Source organism: Rhipicephalus sanguineus, chromosome 3 (assembly GCF_013339695.2).
Source record: "Rhipicephalus sanguineus isolate Rsan-2018 chromosome 3, BIME_Rsan_1.4, whole genome shotgun sequence".
NCBI lineage: Eukaryota > Metazoa > Arthropoda > Arachnida > Ixodida > Ixodidae > Rhipicephalus > Rhipicephalus sanguineus.
The window spans coordinates 145,948,975-145,973,753 of record NC_051178.1 but is presented as its reverse complement, the minus strand read 5'-3'; the positions used below and the strand labels follow the sequence as shown (position 1 = coordinate 145,973,753).

Here is a 24,779-nt window from a genome sequence, read left to right as displayed (position 1 = left end):
ATCTATTGACCAAAAAATAAACTAATAAATGCTATATCTAACGCTCCGCAGCCGTGAGCGTTGCCGCACAAAGCAGCGCATAGAACAGCGACGTGTTTGTTTTGTATTGCTGCGCCCAGATGGCGCGACAATCTGAAAGCCCCGGGTTTCGGAACGCAGTTTCGCACTGGTATGATCGAATAACTCTGCTTTAAACGACATCGCCTCGCCATGTTTCGTCGAGCTGCATGTGCTGCATGCTTGGCTTTCCTTGCGCCGCGCCAAGAACGAGGGAGAGAAGACTTCTGAGGAAGTCCACATGCAATCCGTATTTTTCTGGCGGGGAAACTCTATGGCCAGCATCTTGAATTTTGGTGCCGTCGCTGGGAAAGCGCCCATCCCTCTCCCCACTTTCTACACACTTTTCCGGTAATTTCGGCTTGGCCGGAGAGTGGGGTGGGAGGGTTTACAGAATCTTACAGTGGTTAAGTTAGTGTATCGATAACTTCAGACATTTTGGGAAGAATGTTTGCAATAAATAGAATGATGACCTACTTGTAATCGGTCACAAGAGCATTATTGCAACTTTGCAACTGTTTGTCCGGTCGCAGGTACAATTTCATCAACATAGGTGCAACTGGATCACTTTCAATATCATTTGTCTCCTATGCTAACTGAGGATTAGAACGTATAATTCAAGTCCGTGAAATTACTGGATGGTCGATCTGTAAAAACAAAGTACAGGCATGCATTTATCTGTAATATTATGCAGCTTTAAGATGCAAACTTACAGATGTGAGTGTTCTCACGCTGGGACACTGGGACTGAATGCTCATACCAGTGCCTGTGCCGTGTGTTCCTCATTCTGTGCCTCGTTTCGGTACTTTTTAAAAAGTATGTGTTTGTACCAACAAGCCCAACTAACGACTGTTTTGATGGTAATACCAGTCAGTACTTTGTCCTTTTCATCTATCTTCTGAAAAATGAAGAAACACTCATTCCACTCATTTTTTTTAATATCCTTAATACTACACAAGTGTGATTTTCCATGAGGTGGTAGATACTGAATGACAAATTCACGCTGTAAATTACTTATTTCTCAACGCAGGCCAAAGGGGGCTAACTGCATTCCATTCTTTTAATCAACAACAGTAGCCTAGCTGCTTCTCCAAGTCAAAATGAGAATGATTCAAGTTCAGTGCACCATAGAACATATGTGGTTGTTGTACTCTGTTTTGACGGACAAAACGTCATAGTAAAATCTGTAGCTATTTCGCACAATCTTCTATCAACAATAACAAGTTGGAATCAGTGCTTTGCTATTTGTAATAAAAAGCACACACCTTTCATGAAATTCAGCACATGTGTAACCGTGGTAAGCTGCTTTAATGCACAACTCGTCAACAACTGTACACAACAATGTTCATAACATAAATGTGCATAACATTACGCAACACATTTATACTGTTTGAACAATATAAAAGATCTTTCAGTTCGCTGGGTGCTACTTTGAACCCATTCATTGTTCCTAGGTGAGTTATCAAAGGGACACTAGAGAAACTCCACACTTTATTTTTTTGTTTCCAGAAAAGTTAACCCAGGACACCTATACCATATTTCACAGTTTGATAGTTTAAAAGTGTTTCTCAAAATGAACTGGTTCAAAAGAACCTGTCTGTACATCATTTTGCACAGCAGCTTGATCACGCTAATCGAGAGTAAAAAAAGGCGCTCCCAATATTTATTACAGTAGGCGCTACCTCGCGGCATCATGCATGCCTTAAGTGTGCCATGCTTGACGTCTATTTAGTTAGCAAATTGTTGCCCAAAATAGAGACAGATGATCAGACACCTCAAACCACTGCTCTTGGCTTGAGCAGAGTCTGCCACAGCAAACAGTTGATGCCTGTGTTGGATATGAGAGTTGCTTCTGCATGTTCAAGAAGATGCCAGCTCAAAGACGCGTTCATTCAAATGAGTACAAATGCAGGCTCCCATGTAGGGCCCCAACCAGACAACTCTAACAACAAACAAATTTAACGCAGCCTAACTTCTTCAAAGGACACTGACTGCAAGGAGCAATACATTCAATGCTGCGGAAAGAAGACACATTACACACACACATTCAAGACAGCATGCTGGACGTGTGTTCAGGTTAAGTATGACAGTGACTGTAGCTTCCTCCGTGTTGCTGTTTAGTTTTGAATACTACATTTTCTGTCATGAAGCTGCGGGTACAATGTGTACTCCAAGTTGTACACCACAAGAGACTATATTGGCAGGTTCTGATAACAAACATCGATCCACCTGCTGCTATTATTTAAAAGGCGCACAATTTCTTTACTATGCTTACTTTGAAATCCCGAAGTTATACATGTGGTATAGGTATGCCTTCCTATTTAAACAAGACGTAACGAAGCACAACTGAGCTGGATTGGCTGATCTGTCTCATAAAAGAAGAGCTCAAAATGCTAGCAGACTGGTGCACTAGTGACATAGTCTACACGTCATAACTCTATAGTATTCCCTTTTGTGTCCCTTTAAAACCAAATGCAGCAACAGTACCTACATGCAACATAACAACAAAGAACACAACATATAATTTACAGATGTACAAGGCCTGGTGACAACCATTCCACACGACAAAATTTCACTGTATGGTGCACGATTGTTCTGAAAAAAAAAAGAGAAAAAAATAGAGGGGAGATGTTAGTGGAATTCACAGAACGAAATCGACTCCGCATAGTGAACACCTTCTTCCAAAAGCATAGAAATAGGAAGTGGACATAGAAAAGCCTTAACTGAGAAACAAAAGACAAAAAAGATTTTATACTGCACGGAGACCCAGGCACAGTACAAGACATAGAAGTAACAGGCAAAGTAAAATGTAGTGAACATAGAGTGTGAGGATGATAATAGCCCTCAACATGAAGAGAACAAGAGCAAAATTAACCACAAAAAAACACATGAACTAAGGATTGCCCTTGAGAACAAATACGGTGCTTTAGAGCGAGAAGAAAATAATGACAGAGTGAATGAATGAAACTCTAGATGGACTGATTTCTGAAGCAGTAATTGACATTCGAGGTAAAGCACCAAAGCAAAAAGTATGCAAATGCCCCCAAAGCATGAAAGACTTAATGAAGAAATGGTATCACATGAAAGCAACTCACTCAAGATCTAAAATAGGATGACGAAGGGAATGTGCTTTGAAGAAGCGGACCAAGAGAGACGAGACACAAACAGCAGGAAAAAGAATTTGCTGAGCTAACAAAGCTGAACAAGAAGAAGAAAGTCAGTAACACAAGAGATAATAACAACAAAGGGACCGACACACTCTGCTTGCTTGAAATGCGAGCACTTAACGTAGACAAGGAGTTAAAGAAATAACACATGGACAGGTGCTTTTCAAGCAAGCATTTCACATTTTCGCATTTCAAGCAAGCAGAATGAATCACCAACTAGCCCAGCCAGCCATTTGGACAGACACAGCAGTAAAAAAAGGTAGCAGCATCAAAACAACTGAAAGGAAGCTATGTTTAGAAAGGACCAAAATGCACACTCTAGAGAGATAAGCAGGGCGATATTATTAAAATTTTAATGACACAGTGAAGGTGTCAATAAAACTTCAAAAGTCTCAAAACTTCGAAGTATACTGGTACAATCCTTTAAAAGCCCTCAAAGATATGAAAGAGAAAGGGCCCAAGCAAATTCAATCTTGTGAAGTCATGATAGAAGTAGTACTAAACAGTCAATGCCCGCAAAATTTAGATCTCCCCACTTCCCTAAGCTGTGCAAATCTGCCTCATAACAACAGACAATCAATTTAATTCACCATAACTGAAACCCATGGTTCCGTAGAAAGAAATATGTAATTCATAAATGTTGCCGAGTTGTTATTTCTGTACAGGAACAAATCAATTCGTTGGATATAAACAACTAGTAAGCCACTCTCCTGGAAGCAGATACTTGCTGGAAATCAGCAATCCTGCCTAGTAATGGTGTTTTAAATGATACAACCACGAAATGGCAATGCTGGGCAATATTCCCGCACAATTCTAGAATCCCATTTAAAAGATCAGTGAGGCATTTCACACCAAAGAAACATCCATGGACAGTTTACAAAAGCAGCAAAATATTATATAAGGACACCTTGCCGATTTCAATGCACATATTACTGTCATCAATAACACATCTCAGTTGGCTATTGTTTGAGTCAAGCTCGCTATGATCCCAAAGACCACGTGGGTCCGCTAGCATTACGTGTCAGCACGTCAGCATTATCACACCTAAAAACTTCCATAATTATGCAACACATCATAGTCCACAACAAATCTTACCAAGTATATCAGGCCATATATAACATGTTGCGAAACTTCCAAATATGAACACTTAGACATGTATGCAAAAATTTTCCTAGTTTTGTTGGCGAAATATTCAGATAACTTTGTCACATAAGAGATATAGTGGCGAAGTGTGATAATGGTTATTTTTGCATGTTCATATGTCTTGTTGAAAAGTTTGCCTATGTACTTACTGTTCACTCCTGTGAGGGCCTGCTAAGGCTCACATCACAGTATCCAATAAATAAATGAAATAAATAGAATAAAATAAATCATAAAGGTGCTTTTGGTTCCTCCAATGGCAGAACTAAGAACGAACTGCAGACAAGAGACATGATAACCTGCACGAGTGTAAGGTTAGCATTAGTAATGTGTTGGGTCAGGCTCATTGCTTTATAAACAGCCAGCCCAAACTAGTACACTGAACGCCACATACCTGATTTCACAGGAGCCGTTCTTCCTACCTCCATGGTTTGCATGGCCATGTAAGATTTGACTAGCTCAGCAGCTTCAAGCCATTTCTCAGCCTGCAATAAAAAAAAAAAAAAAACAATCCTCAGAAATAGGAAAAAGAATGGCAGTTGATGTCATCAACAAATAAAGCAATGAGGTCTCGAAGTTAAAAATACTCACACTTGCCACAAGTTCTTCCAGAAACAAAAGTGTACACTACAAAAAAATCAGCACACTTTCCTTCCGAGTGCTATGATATTAAGATGCTACCATGCAAGTGGACAGAATAAATCAAAATAGGATAAGTGTAGGTTATTATAGACCGTCCTTTATAAATAACCATTGTGGAAGTTTCTGCGATAGGAAGCTATAGAAGATAATCTAAATGAAAAAGGTTGGTGGTACTGCAGCTGCCGATTGGGTGCTCCAAATTTCTGAATAAACAGTTACACTCGCTCAAATGAAAACACGGCTTCTCACTTTCTAGCTTATCATCTAAATATAGTATTTAAAAGTTGTGCCAGTAATGTGTACGTGCAGTAAAGGAAGAAAATGTATGAATAAGCAGCATAAGCAAACTGGTATTTCTTCAAGAGCATCAAAACTAAAAGAAGAAACTGTTGCAGTTTACGTTATCCTTCGAACACATCATGCACATCTCACACAATGAAGCATAAGTTGATGCTAACAAACATGGCTTGCAGTCTTTGTCAAAAGCTTAAAGAAAACACAGGTGAGAGCACTACTGATGTCAGGCTTCGTAATGGGGTGCCTGTAGACAAATATCTGAGATGAGCGACAGAGCTTTATGCTCCACTGAGCTCTGTGTTATGGAGCAAGCTACACGGTGCGTGCGAAAGGGGTCCCAGAAACAAATTCTGCCGCTTGTGCAGTGGCTATGAAAGTTCAAGAAGACTAGAGCATCATGATACATGTAGAGGCACCTTAAAGTGATGAGCAGTGGTAGAACAAGGAGCGTTGTACGAGCCAATGTTTAAACAAAATTCGTCTTTGTCAGCACGAAGACAAGTCCCTTTGTCCAAATATTGGCTCCAGCAAGACTCCAGGTTTGACCACAACACTCTCACTTCAAGCCTCTGTCTTTACGCACAACTTCAACCTTGTCGCGATTTCAGGCATCTCTGACATAGTCAGGACCAAAAAAAAAATTGCCCTCCAAACAACAATAGCCCAAAGCTATTACAGAAACCCAAAGGAAGGCCATACGTTTTCTCTGTAGCATGGTATAACCATGGAACGAATGGCAATTCTTTTTCACATATCCTTCATCTCGTGGATTTCCACAAAACTTAGTTTCCAAGACCAGAGTGATTCATTAACTAAACTGTACTGTGAGTAACCACGCCTTATAGGAGCTTGAAGCCCATTCGCTGAAGTGCCAGCTTCGTGGTCTCTAAGAGAAGCCAAGACCCATTCTCATCCCTTGTCCAGCAAAGAAGGTACTTCTTTTTTTATTCCAATGAAATTGATACATGCTATGCTGTTTTCTTTCAGACATTAGCATCGGCGTGCACAGAGAAAGGGGGGGGGCAGGGGGGCGGCCATCCCCCCTAGTCACCTATGAGAGGAGGGCGCAAAGTCTGCCTCATACATAGACTTAGCAGGGGGAGAGGGGGAGGCTGCGATGAACCTTCGCCTCCCCTAACGGGGAACCCTGCGAACGCCTATGGGCATTAGCAACAATTTTTGCTTAGCTTACAGCACCTTACAATCCACACATTTATAGTTATTTATCCAAGTACAGTTGAAGAACCAAACTGACAACCTGTTATCCTATGACTCTATTTCAAAGAGCAGTGAGTATCTTAGTTCAATTTTACTATACTACTTCATTCACTTGATAAATTTGCACTTGAATGCTGTAGAACTGTAATGCAACAGCATTTAATCTGCACTTTTAATTACCTTCTGAGAAGGCAAGAAGAACATGTGAATGCAAGGTCACAGTGAACAACTGGAAGCTACATACTGAATCACACCTTATGCATACGTTAGATGTTCTGTCAGCTTATTGTGAAAGTGCATTTCTAGGCTAACACATTGAAACAAGTAAGTGCATCTGTAACAGAGAAACTTACCTCTGCTCTCAGCACCTCCTTCTCATCTGGCCTGCATTCTAAAATTAAAGGCATATCAAGTGAGTTAGCACACCTTTCTGAGAGCTATACAGACAGCGTAGCACGAAAAACACCGTATGGATGAGATACAAACAGAACTTACTGTTCATAAATGGAATGACAATGTCTAAAGCATCTTGATAAGTCTTTAGGGCATCCTTAAGTCTATTTGCGACAGCCTGCAGGGGAAAAAAAATCATCACTTGAACAATTTCACTGAATTGACACTTCAAAGAAAGAAAAAAAAAAGCTCCAAGTAATCTCTGCAACACCGTATTTTGAAAAAAATGCACCAGCTCTGCGCTTAAATTACATCTCCTCAACCTCAATGATGTCTTTTGATGAATTAAAGCAGCCAACATCCCCTTGCAGATCATCAGTGACTCTCAGCTTCACACCTTTCTTATTTATACAAGGGAAATTCCCCGGAGAAAGGTCTATCTTTTGGCAACGTACGGAAACTAAGTACAGTTGTTGGCAATACCATTGCAAGTGGTGCTTCTTGCACTCCCAAATAAACACAAATGTGCTTCGCTCAAATGCAAACTCTTGGATTGTCAGCAATCCAAAATGTAGCTCCCACTTAACACTACCGCCAAGGGCGATGTTCATGCAGTTATTCGAATTTGAACGCAGGAGGTGTTAAACCAGTTGAAATTCAAAGCCAATTGATGGAAGGGAACGGAGAGTCATGCATGGTTGTCAAGAACGTTTGCAAGTGGTGTGGAGAGTGTACAGCCAGTCGTATTAAAATTCACGACGAAGGAAGTAGCAGTAAACCGTCAATTTTTTATACGACAGTCGTGAAGGTTGAGAAAATCATGTGCGAAGATTGCAGGATCAGTCTGGATGCTCTTTGCATACTGGTTACTCAGGTTATTTAGAAAAAGGCCCAATTGCGATCAAAACTGAACCATGTGACTCCTGTATAACACAAAGGTGCAAAAACTGCACAAGGTTTAAGGAGACTCTGTTTTATGCCTACACATTATTACACAAAACCATATTTTAATTACATGCATTGTTCCCAATAGTAAGCAACACGTTTCTTTGTAGGACGAGCATGACACTTTCATCACTGAATGTTTAACATTGGTTCATTTCAACAAAAGAAAATTTGTGGTGACTAGCATACCAGTGCTCCAGTTACATTTACAGTACAAGAAATGCTCTTAAGACTCGAAGCGCTAGACAGCAGTAGCAATGCATGGTTAGCTTTAGGATAATTTATGTTGACACACATAAAACAGCTGTACTCCGTATAGAAGCTGTCCAAATGTGTCCTGCCTCGTAACCAGTAATGACATACTATACATATTGAATTTGCATCACCATAACGGCAACAAAATAATAAAGCTCAAATATGAGACAGTTGCACACTAGGTACGAAATTAGCAACCTTCAGCTCTGAAAACTAGTGTTCTGGCTGACTTCACCATAAAAGTCAACAACAAAGGACAAATGTTAAATGCAGTAATGGCTGACAAAGCAACTGATCAAAACCTCAGTGCAATATCCTTCCAGCAAGGTGATTGAAAGGAAAGCAAAAAGAAAAATGTACAGTATACAGATAGCCTCAGAAACTACCCTGTGACATCAGGTATTTGATTTCAAAATAACTGATATCTGGTTACTGTTGTGTTTCTCTAGTGAGGGTTGTAGTATCTGGGGTTTAACGTCCCAAAACCACGATGTAAGAGTGAATTCAAACCATTTGCCAATGTGGTTACGTTATCATATTTGTAAACATGTCATGATAACTCATTATTCATACTGTGAGATAACTTTTGTCGCTTGAATAATATATCCTCATTAGTGACAGGAAAGAAAATCAAGACTCAGATTCCTTGTAGAGCAGCTGTTACAATATGTGGTTCATAAAGCACGTTTGGAAAAGTAATTGCCCGCACCAGTTTCTTTGCAGAGTTGACCAAAAGAAGGGCACTCTGGAGAGGTGGATATCGATCACAAATGTCCTCTGAAAGTATAAGAAATTGTGCACATTAAATAATTCCAAAAAGTAGTAGCACACAGCCACCCAAAAACGAGTTTTCATATCAGCTGCATACCTCAGCAAAGCTCTAAGTGGTGATAGAGACATTAGATCTCATTTAAAAGAGCACTTTACTAATTCAAGTGAAATAATTTTTCTCTTTATTGACCCTTTAAGGTTCAAGCAGAAGAGCAAAAGCAGTGTAGTGAGAGTAGCTGACAAGTTGCATTTAGCCTTGAGAAAGGCAAGAAGGAAAACCAAACTAACATAGGCAGTATCAAACCATGAAATGAAGGCCTCATACAAATTGAAGAGCAATAATGATATGAACTAAAACGGTGAATAAAGACTTCACTTGCAAATTAACGCACCGAATTCAGTGCCACCTCCATGCCTGTCGTCATCAATGACAATAGCCTCCCTTGACTTCAGTGTCGACTTGAGGGTTTCAGCACGCTGAAGGTATTCGCTGACCTGAGAATTAACAAATAACAGAAGTGCCGTCAGATTGGTTGGTAAGCATGCATTGATTACATATTAGTACTCGCCGTTGCACTAGTTGCCACATGTTTTGCATCAATAGTAATCTTGCCACCGGATGGTGGCCGGTGCTGTAACTTGAAGCCTGGGTGAACCCCTTATGGTAAATGCGGGTGTGCGTGGTAGAGGAAACTAGAAGAGGGATTGCAGTGCAACTAAAGAGACACCGCACTCCAGTCTTCCCGGCAGTTTTACTTTTGGCTAAATAAATGCTTTTCTAATGTAACCAATGTTTGCCAGCTTTCTCTCTATCTCTGAAAATGTACATAAAACAAAGGCTTCATATAGATAACAACAACAACAACAACAATTGTTAGGGTTTTACGTCCCAAAACTGCAACATGATTATGAGGAACGCCAAGTGGAGTGCTCCAAAAGCACCTGGGGTTCTATAACGTGCACCTAAATCTAAGTACACGAGCCACTAGCATTACGCCTCCATCGAAATGGGGCTGCCACCGCCAGGATTCGATCCCGCTTCATATATATAATGAAGTGCACCTTTGCTTGCAGTGATTTCCACTTCTCCAAGTCAGTCTCATCTGAAAAAGACCCAAGGGGCATAAGTGTACAAGCAATGCGTTTAGGTAGTCAAGGTTTTTAAATGATGCCGTGAAACAGCAGCGATCTGCTACATCTTTAGAATTCAAGACACAGTGAAAGCATATCAGCAAGAGATGGCCTGTTATTAAAATGCATGCTTACCAAAGCACTGATGTTACCAAAATCAAGAATTAAGTGCTTGGTTTTTCCGTGTTAAAACCAGAATTGACACAAGGCATGGCTCACAAGAGGCTTACTATTAATTATGACACGCACCTAAATCAAGAACAGCAAATTTTTGCATTTTGGCCCCAAACATTTATTTTTCCAGATGCCACTACTCGATGAAAGAGTGGCACAAAAATATTCCACACGGAGGACAATAAAAAAAAATGTTACCTGAAGGACAAGTATGAAAGAAAAAAGAACTTTTCATTTTAATTTCATTCGTAGTCAATTTAATAGGTGTCGATGTTTAGACCGAATAAATTCAAGTTCTGAAAGATAATTGAAATCAAAGTAGGCAAACAAGAAGTCAAGCTCTTGACACTACTTACACAGGCAGTGCTTCCTAAACCCAAATATGCACTTTACACTCACAAAATGTTTTCATAATCATTTTGCACTGAATGCATTTTCTTTAAATAGACACGTGCATAATCTGCAAGTGAATAAATTATTCAACCAATTCCAAAAAGAGACAAATTTACAAATACAATGCATTTAACAAATTAAACAACTCATGTTATGTAACCCACATACAATCAAACTCTGATACATTGATCTTGTAGGAGATCGCAAAATAGTTCTATATATCAATTCATCATAAATATGAATCAAAACTCCGCGTGTCCTGTACAGTTTCTTTAGATAGTGAAGAGTGGGAATTTACCAATTTGTTCCTCCAATGCTGCTTCCAAGACACAAATTGTTTACTTATAATTTACTTTTCATCTTTGCCTTTTAATTAAGGAGGCTGCTCTCAGCCCGTTCCTTGCGTCCTTAAGTTTTTAAACTGTGAATCAATGTGAAGCCAGCTCATGCATCAAAGCCATACAGTGCATCTGAACTCGGACATATCAAAACTAAAGGGGATCACAAAATATGTCGATGTATTGGTAATTTGATATGAGAGGTGCGAGCCACAGCACATTCGACCAATAAACCTTACCACAATGCAGTAAACATGTGTGCTTCACCACATTACACTAGTGTACTGCAGGAAAGCATAACAGCAAATCTGTGGTTTCAGAGTGCAAATAAATAGGCTTGTGCAAATATTCCAGCAGTTCGAATATTCGAACAAATATTACAGTATTCGAATTCGCTTCGAAACGAATTTAAATTATTCTAAATTTCTAAGTATTCAAAATGAACGAATAGACATATATAAACTGCTTGTTACCCTTTGCAAAGGTGGTATCATTGCAGTGGAGGGGTGCTATGCCGTGAAAACGCCTATTCAGAGGAAATCCGAATTGCCGCAAAGCCCCACTTCAAGGTTAAATGAACAATTACCCTCACATCGATTTTATCATTTCTTAAGTTCAAAAGCTCGTTATACCGGCTTATATCATCTAATTATAGGAAAGTTTAAAACGTAAGGTATTTTACAGGTTATCACTTGCATTCTACCGAAAGTCAAATCCTGCTACTACTCAAAGTTGCTTCCACTTCCCTTTGAACCAAAAAAAGAATGACATCTGCACATGCCTTGTTTGAATTTTAAAATATATTGTGCAGGTCAGTTGGGTCATGACAGATATGCCCATTTTTCTTTATAATATGTGATATATACTATTCGAATGAATTTGATTCAAAATTATTCGACCAAATCACTATTCGCTTCGAATTCGCTTCAAACCTAAAACTTACTATTCGCACAAGGCTAAAAATAAGGCTTCTGCTTTGTGAGCCATCCATATTTTGCAATATGCATATTGCTAATTTTTCTTTCATAGCTAACGATTCCCTTCGAATTCAGTGCCTTGTTCAACAGCATCTACTGAAACGGTGCTGTTTCGTTGACATGAATACTGCCACGCACGTTCTTGCGTTTACCCTGTACCTTGCTTTTAGATTTTCTCGCCACACACATTTTGTGTTTATACTGCTTTGCTATTGCTTTTCTGTTGGTGTGGAGCCGAGGGTGGACTGCCATGGACACAGATGCCCGGTAGCACTCGAACACCTGTGGTGCGTCCACAGGCATGTGCAGGGTTACCCATTATGGGGGTGCAAAGATTCATTGTAGACACCCCCCCATTGGTCGAGTTCAAAAGACAAAATGCTTCTCAATGGAAGAAAAAAAATGAAAATGAGGCGATTGATGACTTGCTTCTCACAATGGTCTACCCTTGGTCCCTGGCTTTCTAAGTGTAAAGATGGGAAGTAAACAGTTGGAATACAACATCAGAAGCCTTAGGCTGCGATTATCGTCAAAGACCTGCGTGTTAATAACCCTGCTCTTGAAAGGGGCCTTGCAACACTTTCCAAGTACGGCTTCATTAAAAGAGCTTATCGCCTCACGAATCGACTATCCCAGAAATTTTTAGAATCCGCCAAGTACGAATGGAGTTACAGGGGTTTTCCGTGCGCTTTAACTCTTTCTTTTCGTACCAGCGAGCGCACTGAAAGTTACGCAGGGAGGGGGATGACAAGGGGGCAGGAATACGAGTTCCTTCGTCAGCGCACATCATGAGCTTGAGCACTTCTTTTTCACTTTTTCTTCGAACGTGCGGCTTGCTTTCAGTGTGATCAAGAGCACGTGCGCGGGCACATGGTGGCATCTCGCAGCGGCCACGGTAACTAAGCAGCTCGCCATGCTGGAATCAGCCAACGGCACTGGACTTTGGTATATGGCGCAGTGATTTGGGTATACGAGGTCTGTTAGAAAAGTATCCGACCTTATTTTTTTTTGCGAGCACCTGATGGATTTGAAACAAGCGCGCTTGCATCAGCCGACCTTGAACCTTCGTGCGCATGCGTGAATTTTTTCCCGCCTGCCAATAGCATCAGTCGCTGGGACGCAGCGTTTGAGTGAGGTTGTGCGCAGTGCTCTAGTCGGTTTTTCATTGCAAGGAAAATGACGGAGCGACTGGAGCAGCGCTACTGCATCAAATTTTGCCAGAAACTGGGCGACAGCCAAGTGGAAACCATTGGGAAGATCAAGATGGTTTTCGGTGACGACGCTATGAGCCGCACACAGATTAAGGAGTGGTACAACCGGTTTAAAGACGGCCGCACATCGGTGGAGAGCGAGCCACGCTCCGGTCGGCCATCAACATGCTGAAATGACCAGGTCATTGCCGAAGTGAACGCTGTGGTGATGCGGGAACGTCGTGTGACTATCCGGGAAATTGCGGAAGAGGTGGGCATCAGCACTTTCTCTGCACATTCCATTATGACCGAAGATTTGGCCATGAAGAGAGTTGCGGCGAAATTGGTGCCGAAACTGCTCACGGTGGAGCAAAAGCAACTTCGTGTTGAAGTCTCACAGGACATGCTGGATTTCACAAGCAGTGACCCTAACTTCATGAACACCATTATCACTGGTGACGAGTCTTGGGTGTACGGGTACGACCCGGAAACCAAATCCCAGTCGTCACAGTGGAAGCATTCCACGTCACCAAGACCAAAGAAGGCCCGCCAAGTGCGCAGCAACATCAAAGTGATGCTGAGTGCTTTCTTTGACTCCTGCGGTGTGGTACACCACGAGTACGCACCACAGGGTCAAACAATCACCACAGTGTACTACAGGGATGTCCTCCGTTGCCTACGTGATGCTGTGCGGCGCAAGAGACCTGAGTTGTGGTCAACAGGAAACTGGCGCATCCATCACGACAATGCTCCTGCACATTCCTCACACTTGGTTCAGACTTTTTTGGCGAAAAGTCAGACTCCTGTAGTTCAACAGGCTCCTTACTCTCCTGATATGTCCCCCTGCGACTTCTGGCTGTTTCCCAAACTCAAGAGGACATTGAAAGGAGAGCGATTTCAGACAAGGGAGGACATTATGGCTGCAACGACAGCTGAGCTAAACTCCATTTCGAAAGAGGCCTTCTCAGAATGCTTCCAACAATGGCAGCACCGCTGGGAGAAGTGTATGGAGTCCCAAGGGGACTACTTTGAGGGGGATTAGGTTTCCAACGCTCCAATTATGCCAGTTTTTTTTCTTCCACCAAAGGTCGGATACTTTTCTAAGAGACCTCGTATGGCATCATTTGTAGAGAGAAGAGGGAACAATTTGTAGCAGAGTTTGAGAATTAATTGTAAATTCCAGGCTGCATGCTGCGCTGTAACCTTTGCCTCGCGTGTTCTCAGGAGCCTCGACTACCGATCGGCAGCGTTTTCTGACCACGCTGAAAAAGTGTTGCAGGGTCCCTTTAAATTATGAGGGGGCTTTTCCGACTGAGTAGCTGTATGGGGCAGACTTTACGCACCCCCCATCGTAGGCGATCAAAGGGGGGCGGCCGCCCCCAATGCCCCCCTCCCGTGTGCATGCCTGTGGGTGCGTCCATGCTCACGCTTCTTGGTGGTTGTTCTGAGTTAATGCTCGCAAGTGCCATACCTCCAAGTGCAGTAGGGCACGTATAGAATTATGGAGGGGCCATAACTTTATATGTTCTGGGGGCTAGCGTTGTTTCGACAAGAGCTGACAGCACAGATCGCATGCTCTGCCGCTCTGTTTTTTGACTGCTGTTGTGTTTTGGTTTGAGCACAAGTTCACCCAATAATGTGTAGCAGCCTGTTGCTCGCCGAAACTTGTGTACCTGTGTTCCTGCTTAGGTCCTATTACGACAACGTGACAATAGTATTTCCGATCTCATGAAAAGCAATTGCAGTGCCTTTTAAAAGATGCGTACATGCGGGAGCACGGCATCTGATACTAATGAATGCAGAAAAGAATGGGAGTTCAATATATGAACAGTACAGCTATTCTTTCACACAAGATTTTCGAGCGGATGGTACAACTGCTAGATACAAACAATACGTATACTGCAGGTGTAAGAGGCAGTCACCAACACCCGACTCCAACATGCTGATTGCAACATCATCACCAATATGTACAGCCGCCCAAATTTTTAACTACTGTGCGCGAGCGCCGACTTTTTTGTGCGCCAGTGCCGTACGACGGAGCCAAGTTGCAAACAGGGTGAGAGTAAGCGCATGCCCACGAAGCGCGCTCAGCTGGGCCCATCGTATGCTTGGCTGTTCCTTCGTGAGAACGTCACCCTGCATTAACTCACTTCAGACGAACAGGCAGTGCGTCTTGCTCGTATCTTATATACCGAAGATCAGCAAGCAACCGAGAAAATGAAATCCGCAGATACGTCACACGTCCCCGCGCATGAGATAAGCTGACAAATGTGGATCCTTCATCTGTCATCTGGCGACGCAAATGCTTTCTTTTTTTTTAGCTTACTCTCGCCCTGTTTGCAACTTGGCTCAGTTGTATGGCGCTGACGCACAAAAAAGTCGGCGCTCGCGCACGATAGTTAAAGATATGGGCGGCTGTACAAGTCAGGAAGTTCAGTGCAAGGTCACTTACTCTGTAAAACAGGCAGCAGGTACTGCAGGCCCTGGCAATAGAGGTGTAGTGCTTCTCGATGACAACCCTGGCTGTCCTTGGCCACTGCCTGCTGAATCAGAGAGGCCTGCAAGGAACCAGCCACAAATTTAGAAGATGGTTTAGCTTAGGACTCCCCTCCTAAATAAATAAAAACTATGAATGAATGAATTGAACCTTTATTTCGCAGGAGAGGAAGGCTCTAGGCCACAGGTTGGGAATAGGTGGGGAAGGAATTGTTGGGTGAACAGCATAAGCACAATAAACAAACATCAGTTGGTGTGAGTCTGTTTGCGGTAGAGGTTCAATGGAGTCGCTCTCACGCGAGATGGTCGACCTCTTCTACACCACTTGAAACAGGCCACTTATACTAGCATAGTTCGCAAGTGCTTTTTGTGTTTCATCCTTCGACTGTAGTAAATTTCCTAAAACGCTTATGTCGTCGCGTGGCAAGTGCTGGATGCGTGTTCTTCCTCGCGAGAAAGCTGAGCAAATCCAAATGAGGTGGTGTAAATCTGCTCTGCATAATTCTTGACAGTGAGCGCATCGAGGAGAAGTGTTTGCAATTGCTTGTCTGGGTATAATCCATTTGTCAAGTACAGTCACCGACTGTTTATTCGGACGCTGAAAATTCGGACGTGCTCGTTTATTCAGACACCTTCGCGGCACCGCCACTCGTCCCATTGAAGTAATGTAAACTCACGACCGAAAATTCGGACGCCCCACAGTCCGCCGTTCAATTTTTCGGACTTCAACTGGCTGATCGAGTGCGACGTTGAATGCCATGACATGCTGTCAGCAATGTTTACAATATCAGCTCGGTGCCACCATATCGGTGCAGCGTTTGAGGTGAATGACAGCGCGTACGAGTACGATGCTTATCCTACTTCGGACAAAGAGAGTACGACAACAGAAGCGCTGCAACATCAACTAGCCCAACGTCGTTTCCATTTGGCGTGTGAGGGTTTGCGTTGTCAGACGTTTCTGTCGCTAGGCCTGATCTGCGTCCCGAGCCCCTTGTTTGTTCCTTGGAGTGCAGGGCCTGATCAGCTGAAATTGCTCCGACGCCGCCCATTCCATGTGCGCCGTCGGAACTAAAGAAACGCGGCAACTACAAGGCCTTGACGATGGTGACAAGGCCTTGACAAGGCCTCGACGACTGAGAAGACAAGCACTCGCAACGCTCAACACAGCAGGCGAAACAGCAGCGCTGACAACATGGCAGAAGCTGGCCAGTCACGTCACTGGCTCTCGCAGTCACCTGATAGTATTTGTTAACAAGTAGGCCGACTACGTCACGGGGCCACCGAGTGCTCTTCAAAATTGAAACTGCATCTGCGGTCGTAACATTCGAGTATATTATTAAACAGTCTTGCACTGGGGCAAATGAGTTTCGTTGCCGCTATTAACGAGTGAGTAGCCACTGATCAAGAGCAAAAAAACAGAGGTTTACAAATTTTCTGTCACCACTCCTTTAAGAACTCAAAGTACTACCAAGTTTAGAGCTCGCCCTGTAATAAAAAAAATTCGGCAGATCCCACGTACCGTGGGAGTCGATGTTATGCGACGCATGTGGCGGGTAGTTGACTGTGGCGTAACTTTTTTTACTGAGCGACACCTTACAAAATGACGCTAAAGATTTGTATATATTTTACACGCACACATATATATGTTGAAGAGCCGCATACGTGTTATATAACCAGTTGTTTACGGTTGGGTAACGCAGCCAATGGCAACGTGGGTATTACCAAAACCAGAAGCGGTAAGCTGATATGTAGTGCTTATATGTGTCCAGAAAACGCACACACGTTTCACGAACCCGTGTGCATGTGTGCAAGAAGTTCTTGACAGTTCTTGAACAAGGGCATCATCACCATGATCAGTGAGCACCAACGGCTGGTCATGACTTGTTATAGGATCCGGTCGTGATCGTGGTGACGAGGGGTCCATGTGTAGTGAAGTATGTGGTATAGTAGAGCTGCTGGAATTCGTGGATGCCTCGGTCATTTCGTCGACAAATTATCTGTCCACAGAGCCAGCGACATGTCCGAACCTGAAGCCACCCTTCGTGTTGGTGAGGTATAGGCCGTCGAGGCTGGTAGGCCTGGATAATGCTACGTAGACCAACTTCAGTGGATGGTGTTTGTCGTATTCGTAGACTACCTGGGCGTATGTGACCTACGTAGACTAGTCTACAAAGCGGCTGTCAATTAATCTGGCATCATCCTCGGTCAGCATGAGGCCATCGCCCAGCCTCGTAAGAAATGAAGAGGACACTGCGTCGTTCTGGTGGACGAAGTGCACTTTACGGTGCTGTGATGTGGATATCATATGTAACATTCGTTAATGTATTCCTCCGGGGTCGAGCAATGCTCCAATATAGCTTCCTGAATCATAGGAATACAAATGTAATGTTTATTAGACTGCTATAAAAGAGGAGCCAACACTGGAACTACAGACGTTCATCTGATATGACGCCTGTATCGTAGGAGTACACATCGTAAAAGTATCATGTAGTGTTTATTGCTGTCTTGTAAAATTAGATAGCCAGCACCACAACCACAATTGACATTGCACCGATAGTACGCCTGCGTAGGCTGTTTTTCCAAGCCAGTTTATAGACCTCGCGTGGCTCAGTGGTAGAATACCTGATTGCCACGCAGAATGCTTGGGTTCGATTACTGCTGGGATCCTAATTTTTATTATTTTCATTCACTGAGTCAACGCTGCCGATGTTGGTTTTCCTTAACGCTCTAGCATTTAAGTTACCAACGTCTGTTCTCGCCGTTCCTGGGTAGATATAGACTGTCAATCACCTGTGGCGCATACCCGTACACCGCGGCCCGTGGTAAACGGGTATGTGCCACACGTGTCTAGTGGAAAGGGTTTGACGACGTACGCGACAGGATTTTAACATTATTCATGTCATGACCCGGCAATCATATTCGTCAAATCCTCTTACCCTCTCATGCAAATTTTGGTCTACACCAACTTAAGAAGGCGATCATGAGAGCACCCAGACGTAGGCAGCTAGATAGATAGATAGATAGATAGATAGATAGATAGATAGATAGATAGATAGATAGATAGATAGATAGATAGATAGATAGATAGATAGATAGATAGATAGATACGTAGATAGAAACGCTCAAAGTGCCAGAGGTTCGCTAAAAAATGCTTCGCATTTAAAAAATCCAGAATTCTGCAATGTGAACCTATCGTTACATACCTACGGTACCTAAAGTGTTAAACGTTGTACTCTATTCTGGCACAATGTAACCACACATCTGTAAGCAGAACTCATGCGTACAAAAAATTTGCAAACATTGTAACAATTTCACATACGTTGAAAACTCATACATTGAATTTGATGCTCTAAGAAGTCCAGGTTGAAGGAATGTATTTTCCTGAAACCATATCGTGTGATTATCTGTGTCCCTTCAAACGTTTTTTTTTTTCTATTCCCACCTCATCGCTCACAAGAAGCAAAGTGAGATCACTCACTCCTTTCTTAAGAGTTTCTGCGCTCGGAATGTGCTCCAGGTCAACAAATGGATGGGCAAAGAATTCTTCAAAGCCTATACGTTTCTCGGGATTCCGCTGAAGAAGCTTCAGCAGCAGATCTGCACAGCAGTCGGACACAGAAGCACCTTGTGGAAGCTGCAAACAACAAAAATGGGTAATTGTACACAACAAAAACTCGCATTCATAAATACTGTAACTGCTGCCCATGCTATGAGTTTGATAGTGCTACAGAGAAACAGCTGACATAAAACAATGAGCTCAAACAAATCTGGTTTTCACTGCAATGCAGCCTGTAACTATTGTCTGGCTAAGAATGCAGTAAAGCTTAATAACTTAGCCAAAGATTTTGCCACAAGTGTACTATATGTATAGGTAGTGTCTTGGCAACCTACCCCTGTTCTGACATTGTGGCTCAAAATAAACAGCCAAAAACTTTCGGTGCAATGGAGATGCAGTGTAGTGCGCCGAAGAACAGGGCTTCTTTCTGATCCACGATTATCGAGCACTGTACTCTTCTGAAAGCTGCACTGTTTGATTTCTGCAAGTTATACCCGCGTCAAGCGGGCAAATTAAGTGTACTTATGGGGAGTACACTTTGGCTAAAATGCGTTTACCAAATCTAAATGACGCAAGCAGAGTGTTACTCACAGATGCGTATACTCCGGTCAGAGTGCGTTCCGTGAACGCACTTTGCGGTGTCTCAGCCGCATGCGTCTCGGCCGGTATTGACTTGCAACACTTACATGAAAGAAGGCTGCATTTCTTGGTGAGAAAAATTAACTTTGTTTTACAGTGAAAGCTGTTATGAGATGACAACAAGGGCCGTTTTTGGCGCCGCAGTTGTCCACCACCGCCGCCAGTGTCTGTAACCACTATCGTGCGAAATAAGAAAAAAAACACGAACAGAGAAAAATATCCAGGATGGAAGGGGGTTCAAGCATGGGCCCTCTGCGTGGGAGCCCAGTAATCTACCTCAGAGCCATGCCGGTGCTTGAAACTGCTTTGCAGAAAGACCCTATACAGGCTACATGTCGAGAAGGAACCACATTAATATATGTAATGTAGTGTGGTGTGGTAGAAGAGTAAAATAGCAACCAGGCGTCACACAATGCGAAATGCGCAATGAGTGGGTTTTTTAATACTTCCAACCCATTACAAAGGGCTCTGCCATAATTCTTCATCGTCATCAGCCACAGCGTCAACAAAGTGCACATAATGCCTTATAGGTGCGGGTACCACAGTTCTCCGCAAAATGACGAAAAATGGCATAGTGGCTGCTTCCGTATTTCACAAAAAAACGCCAGGCCTGCGCGGAAAGCGCAGCACAGTCACAATGAAAGCTGGAAGAGCGGCATTTCTAGAGCCCGTTATAAACTCTCTTGGGTCTACTAATACAAGTAGAATAGGAACGTACCCACTACGCCATAAATCATAATTTTTGTGAAGTTGACAAGCACCCCCTATGCCATTATTCGTCATTCTGCGGAGAAGCGAGGTACCATCTGTAAGGCATTATGTGCACTTTGTTGATGTGACGACTGACGACGAAGAATTATGGCTGAGCCCTATGTAATGGGTTGGAAGCTTTAAACGACCCACTAGTTACGTAATTCACATTGTGTGACGCCCGGTCGTACTTCACAAAAAGTATGATGATTTATAGCGCAGTGGGTTCCTTGCAAGTGCACTTCTATTGGTTGCCAAGGAAGCCCATAAGGCCCCCATTATCCATTTCCTCAGGGTCTCAATAAAGTTCTTTCCCCCTTTCTTTCTGACGTTAATGCATGTTATATTGCGTGGTGTGAGAGTGAAATAATGACGTTAACCAGTTTGCTTAAAAGCAGTATATGTGAGCACTATCGATTATTTATTAAAGTATCCGTGCCACTTGAAATGTGCGAACTGCACATACTCCCGACATCAGCAACGTGCTTGTCTTTATCGTGCCGTCTTGCTGTGTATCACTCGCCACAGTTTCGCTGCTCAACAACTTAAAAAATAAATATGCATTGCGAACTACAAATAAACACTTTATTAAAATGTTTAAACAAAAACAACAGGCATAATTGCGATTTTAAGCCGGATTTGTATTATTTAACTTTCGGTGACATGAATACGAAAATAAAAATCCGCAGCACCCCGCAGTTTTTGCGAGAGACGCCTAAACTGCCTGAACCACTCAACGGCCATTCAGAACAGCCATGTAGCAGCGCGACAACTCCATCGAGTCGATAGAGTTGTGGCGTTTCAATGGCCTTCGAGTGGAAGTGCCCGTGTGACACAGGTATCAGACTGTTCAACTTGTGTTTTCAAAGACAATTCAACCTGTCTTAAGCCTTCGTACTAGCAGACTGAACTGGTAGCCAATCCCATGTCGAAAATCAGACGATGACTAAACAGCAACACACGGTACTTGCCTGTATAGGCTTGTCAGTGCGAATTTTGGCCGCTACCTCCTCAAAAGTTGGCGACGCATATGGGGCACTTCCAAAAAGGCATTCTGCAAACAAATTTGAAGATATTCAATGGTGTAAATGCCAAATAATTATACGTTCAGCACATCAGCATGGTATTTCAGTCCTTCAGTGTCTGCACTCAGCACCACATAAAACAATGTGTCTGAAATAATATCTCCCACAGGCAGAAAACACTCAACAGCCTGAATCTGTTGCTGAGGTAAAAAAAGCTATGCAAAGTAAAAGCAAAGCCACCTTCAAAGACCTGGGCAAAATGATGTCCACCAAGTCTCAACGAAGAGCTAGATTCTCCGCTGCACTTTTCATCAATGTTATCAAGAACCACCTTGAGCTATATTACAATATATACGAAATATGCTGGGAAATAGAATACAAGAAAATTTTGTGAGAATGAAGGTCGCACAGCAAAGCATTGGCAGAAGCCATAATTCTTCATTTTTTAAAGGCACGGCAATCCTACCAGTAATGCTGAAGTTGTCTTTCTTCTAGCCCTTCACCGCTTTCTTGAAATGCCGCTAAAGAAGTGGCCAGTAGAATGTCAACCATCTCCTCTTTGTTTGAACTGATCATCCCGCATGAGCAGAATTATTGGTTTTGGAGGAACAAATGGTCCGGAAAAACAATGCAGCATCTGCCCTATCCGTTTGTTCCTACCTCTTTGTGTGGTTCCTCAGTGTACTGCTTCAGACACAAAGATCTATGCTTCTCGACTTGTCCAGCTGTTGATCTTGATGATGTCAAAGGCACTTATCAAAATTTATGGTATCGTGTATATTGTACTAGAACTGCACAGTCAAAAACAGAACCAACACTTGGGCTAGTTGGTAGTGATTCATTACGTGTATAGGTGTGCATGACAGGATGAGGACAAGAAAGAAAAAAAGGGTGGGTGCAACTCACAACTGTCTACAGTTGTGAATCCCAATGCAATGCATGCAAAGCAACACAAGTTACATACAATACATACAGTGTTGAGTTAACGTCCATCCAATTTCCTCCCTTGTCTTCACACTACTGTGCTTATAATGTATATTATGCAGTGGCCATGAATAACGCTTTAAACAAATTCTTTAAAGGTATACTTACTGCAGCAGTAAAAATACCCTAAAGCAGTGACAGAGTCCATTGACTCCAAAAGAAGTACCCATTAGTCACGACGTACCAGAAATTGTCAAAATGGTTGTTAAATTAATTTAATTCTTATGTTTCACCTTCCAAACTTTGATATGGTTATGTGGCATGCTGTGGTTGGGGACTCTGGATTAATCTTGAGCACGTGGAATTACTTTATGCACACCTCAACCAAAGTACATTAGCAATCTGCTTCCTCGAGATTAGCAGCATAACAACTTAGCCATCAAGCTACTACAACAGTAAAAGGTTGCTAGTGGATTGAATTCAAGCTTTAAGGGCTTATTCACAGCGGCTCCTGGCAGAGGTAGCGTAACCAATTGCGAGTGGTGACTAAGCCACTGATGTTCACACCAGTTAGCACGACGTCGATGTATGCTTGCATCACCACCGCCTCATAATGCAAGCAGACATCCTGCTCCTGCACACCTGATTAGTTCGTGAGCTTTGAGAATTTAGTTGCATAACTAAATAGCTAAGCAGTGAGCAACCGACCCAAAACAGTTGCTTTTCGACAAAAGTGACCATTAGCGACAACTTGCGACCAAGTTGGTAGTGCGAATTGCACGAGTCACAGGTGTAAATGAGCCTTGAGGGTATTTTCGTTAATTCTGTCAACAACTGAAAGAAAGCTGTTAGTGTGGAGATTGGTACATAGGAGGAAGCAGTAGTGTGTATGTACCCACAAAGCATTGCAATTCAGAAAAGCAGCTATGCATGGTCGCAACCGACAAGAAAATGCTGAAATGTGTTTTTTAGAGTGGACTACCCATGAAAGATAACAAAAGATCGGTCACATGCCATACATCTGCCCTTCTAGCCTTTAAAACTTGTACACTGCTCATATGTACCATTCACATACCATACATGATGATGCCGACAGACCAGAGGTCCACTTTGTTGTCATATTGATCGCTGAGCAGCATTTCTGGAGCCATATATAATGGAGATCCTCGAAGGGAGCTGGCCAGGTCACCTGATCGCAAATACTGCGCAAACCCAAAATCTGCACAGAACAAACACAATAACCCATGTGCAAAACATGTATAAGACGTTGGGGTCCAACGTTATAGACATGTGCTTCAGATGCACAACCAAAGCCTTTTTACACGTAGCGTTGCGCCTCACACAGCTCTCAATATATTGTTGAAGTGGTTTCGATGAAATGTAAGGAAGACCAGAGTCGTACATACTTACAGCCACTCTTGACAATATGTCAGGTGCACTCAACTAGAATTTTTCACAAGATGTATAGCCAAAACCCTCATCATGCTGCCATATGTCAATTGTGACAATACCTGCGAGTTTCAGTGAAGGATTCCGCACGGAAGAGAGAAGGATGTTCTGTGGCTTCAGGTCCATGTGAGCAATATTGTGTTGATGGAGAACCCGCAGCGCCTTTGCTGTAAAGTCGAACCAAAGTATTTATCGGTAAGCAACTAATGCTGAACGCTAAAACTGCAAGTAAATAGTGCACATCTCACCAAGCTGCTGAAGAAATTTGCGAACTATGGACTCTCGAAGTCGTTTGTTGGCCCGTATAAAGCGATGCAAATCGCCGCCGGCGCAGTATTCCATGATGAGGTAAATAAACTGCTGATTCCACTGCAGATACAACAGCAAAGTACACATTGAATATGTAGTACTATACCGCCATCAATCAATATATGCCACACATACTGTTACCTGGAAGTCTATAAGTTCCACAATGTGCTCGTTCTTTATTCTCTTTAATATCGCTATTTCCGTAAGCAAATTCTCGGTTGCTGTCTTGGTGAGAGAGCTTTTGGAGATGCATTTTATAGCAACGACTCGTCGTGCACCTGTCTGAAACATGTAAGCAGGACGACATTAAAAAAAAAGGATAAGTTTCACTCAGATAAAATATTTAAAATGTGAGAATTTTACCTTATGGTACGCTTTGAAGACAGTCGCATACGTTCCTTGTCCAAGTTTCTCGGTAAAAATATATTCGGGAAGCTTGTGCTCGTACAGCTGAGCCATGAGACCGAAACTCTGTTATGTTGAAATTAGAAAGACGGTTTGTAGCCGCGCCACAGTATTTTCTGCTCAACTACGAAACAGCGG

General features: G+C 42.7%; 1 protein-coding gene across 2 annotated transcripts; it reads right to left on the bottom strand.

Annotated features, from left to right (window-relative positions):
• Window positions 1-1,346: 1,346 nt before the first annotated feature.
• On the bottom strand, window positions 1,347-24,738 carry LOC119387395 (serine/threonine-protein kinase ULK3). Of its 2 annotated transcripts, none has more exons than XM_037654780.2 (15): window positions 24,600-24,736; window positions 24,378-24,518; window positions 24,176-24,296; window positions 23,990-24,094; window positions 23,554-23,697; window positions 21,501-21,583; window positions 19,063-19,218; window positions 15,541-15,646; window positions 9,948-9,988; window positions 9,278-9,380; window positions 8,824-8,891; window positions 7,017-7,092; window positions 6,875-6,912; window positions 4,759-4,849; window positions 1,347-2,652 (listed from the first exon to the last, which is right to left on the bottom strand). In XM_037654780.2, the coding sequence occupies exons 1-15, from the start codon at window positions 24,693-24,695 to the stop codon at window positions 2,630-2,632; spliced, it is 1,392 nt and encodes a 463-aa protein (XP_037510708.1). In that variant the 5' UTR covers window positions 24,696-24,736; the 3' UTR covers window positions 1,347-2,629. The 2 variants fall into 2 exon arrangements, with proteins under 2 accessions (XP_037510708.1, XP_049269457.1); XM_049413500.1 differs by lacking the exon at window positions 1,347-2,652 and adding an exon at window positions 4,412-4,663 and having other exon boundaries at window positions 24,600-24,738.
• Window positions 24,739-24,779: the final 41 nt, after the last annotated feature.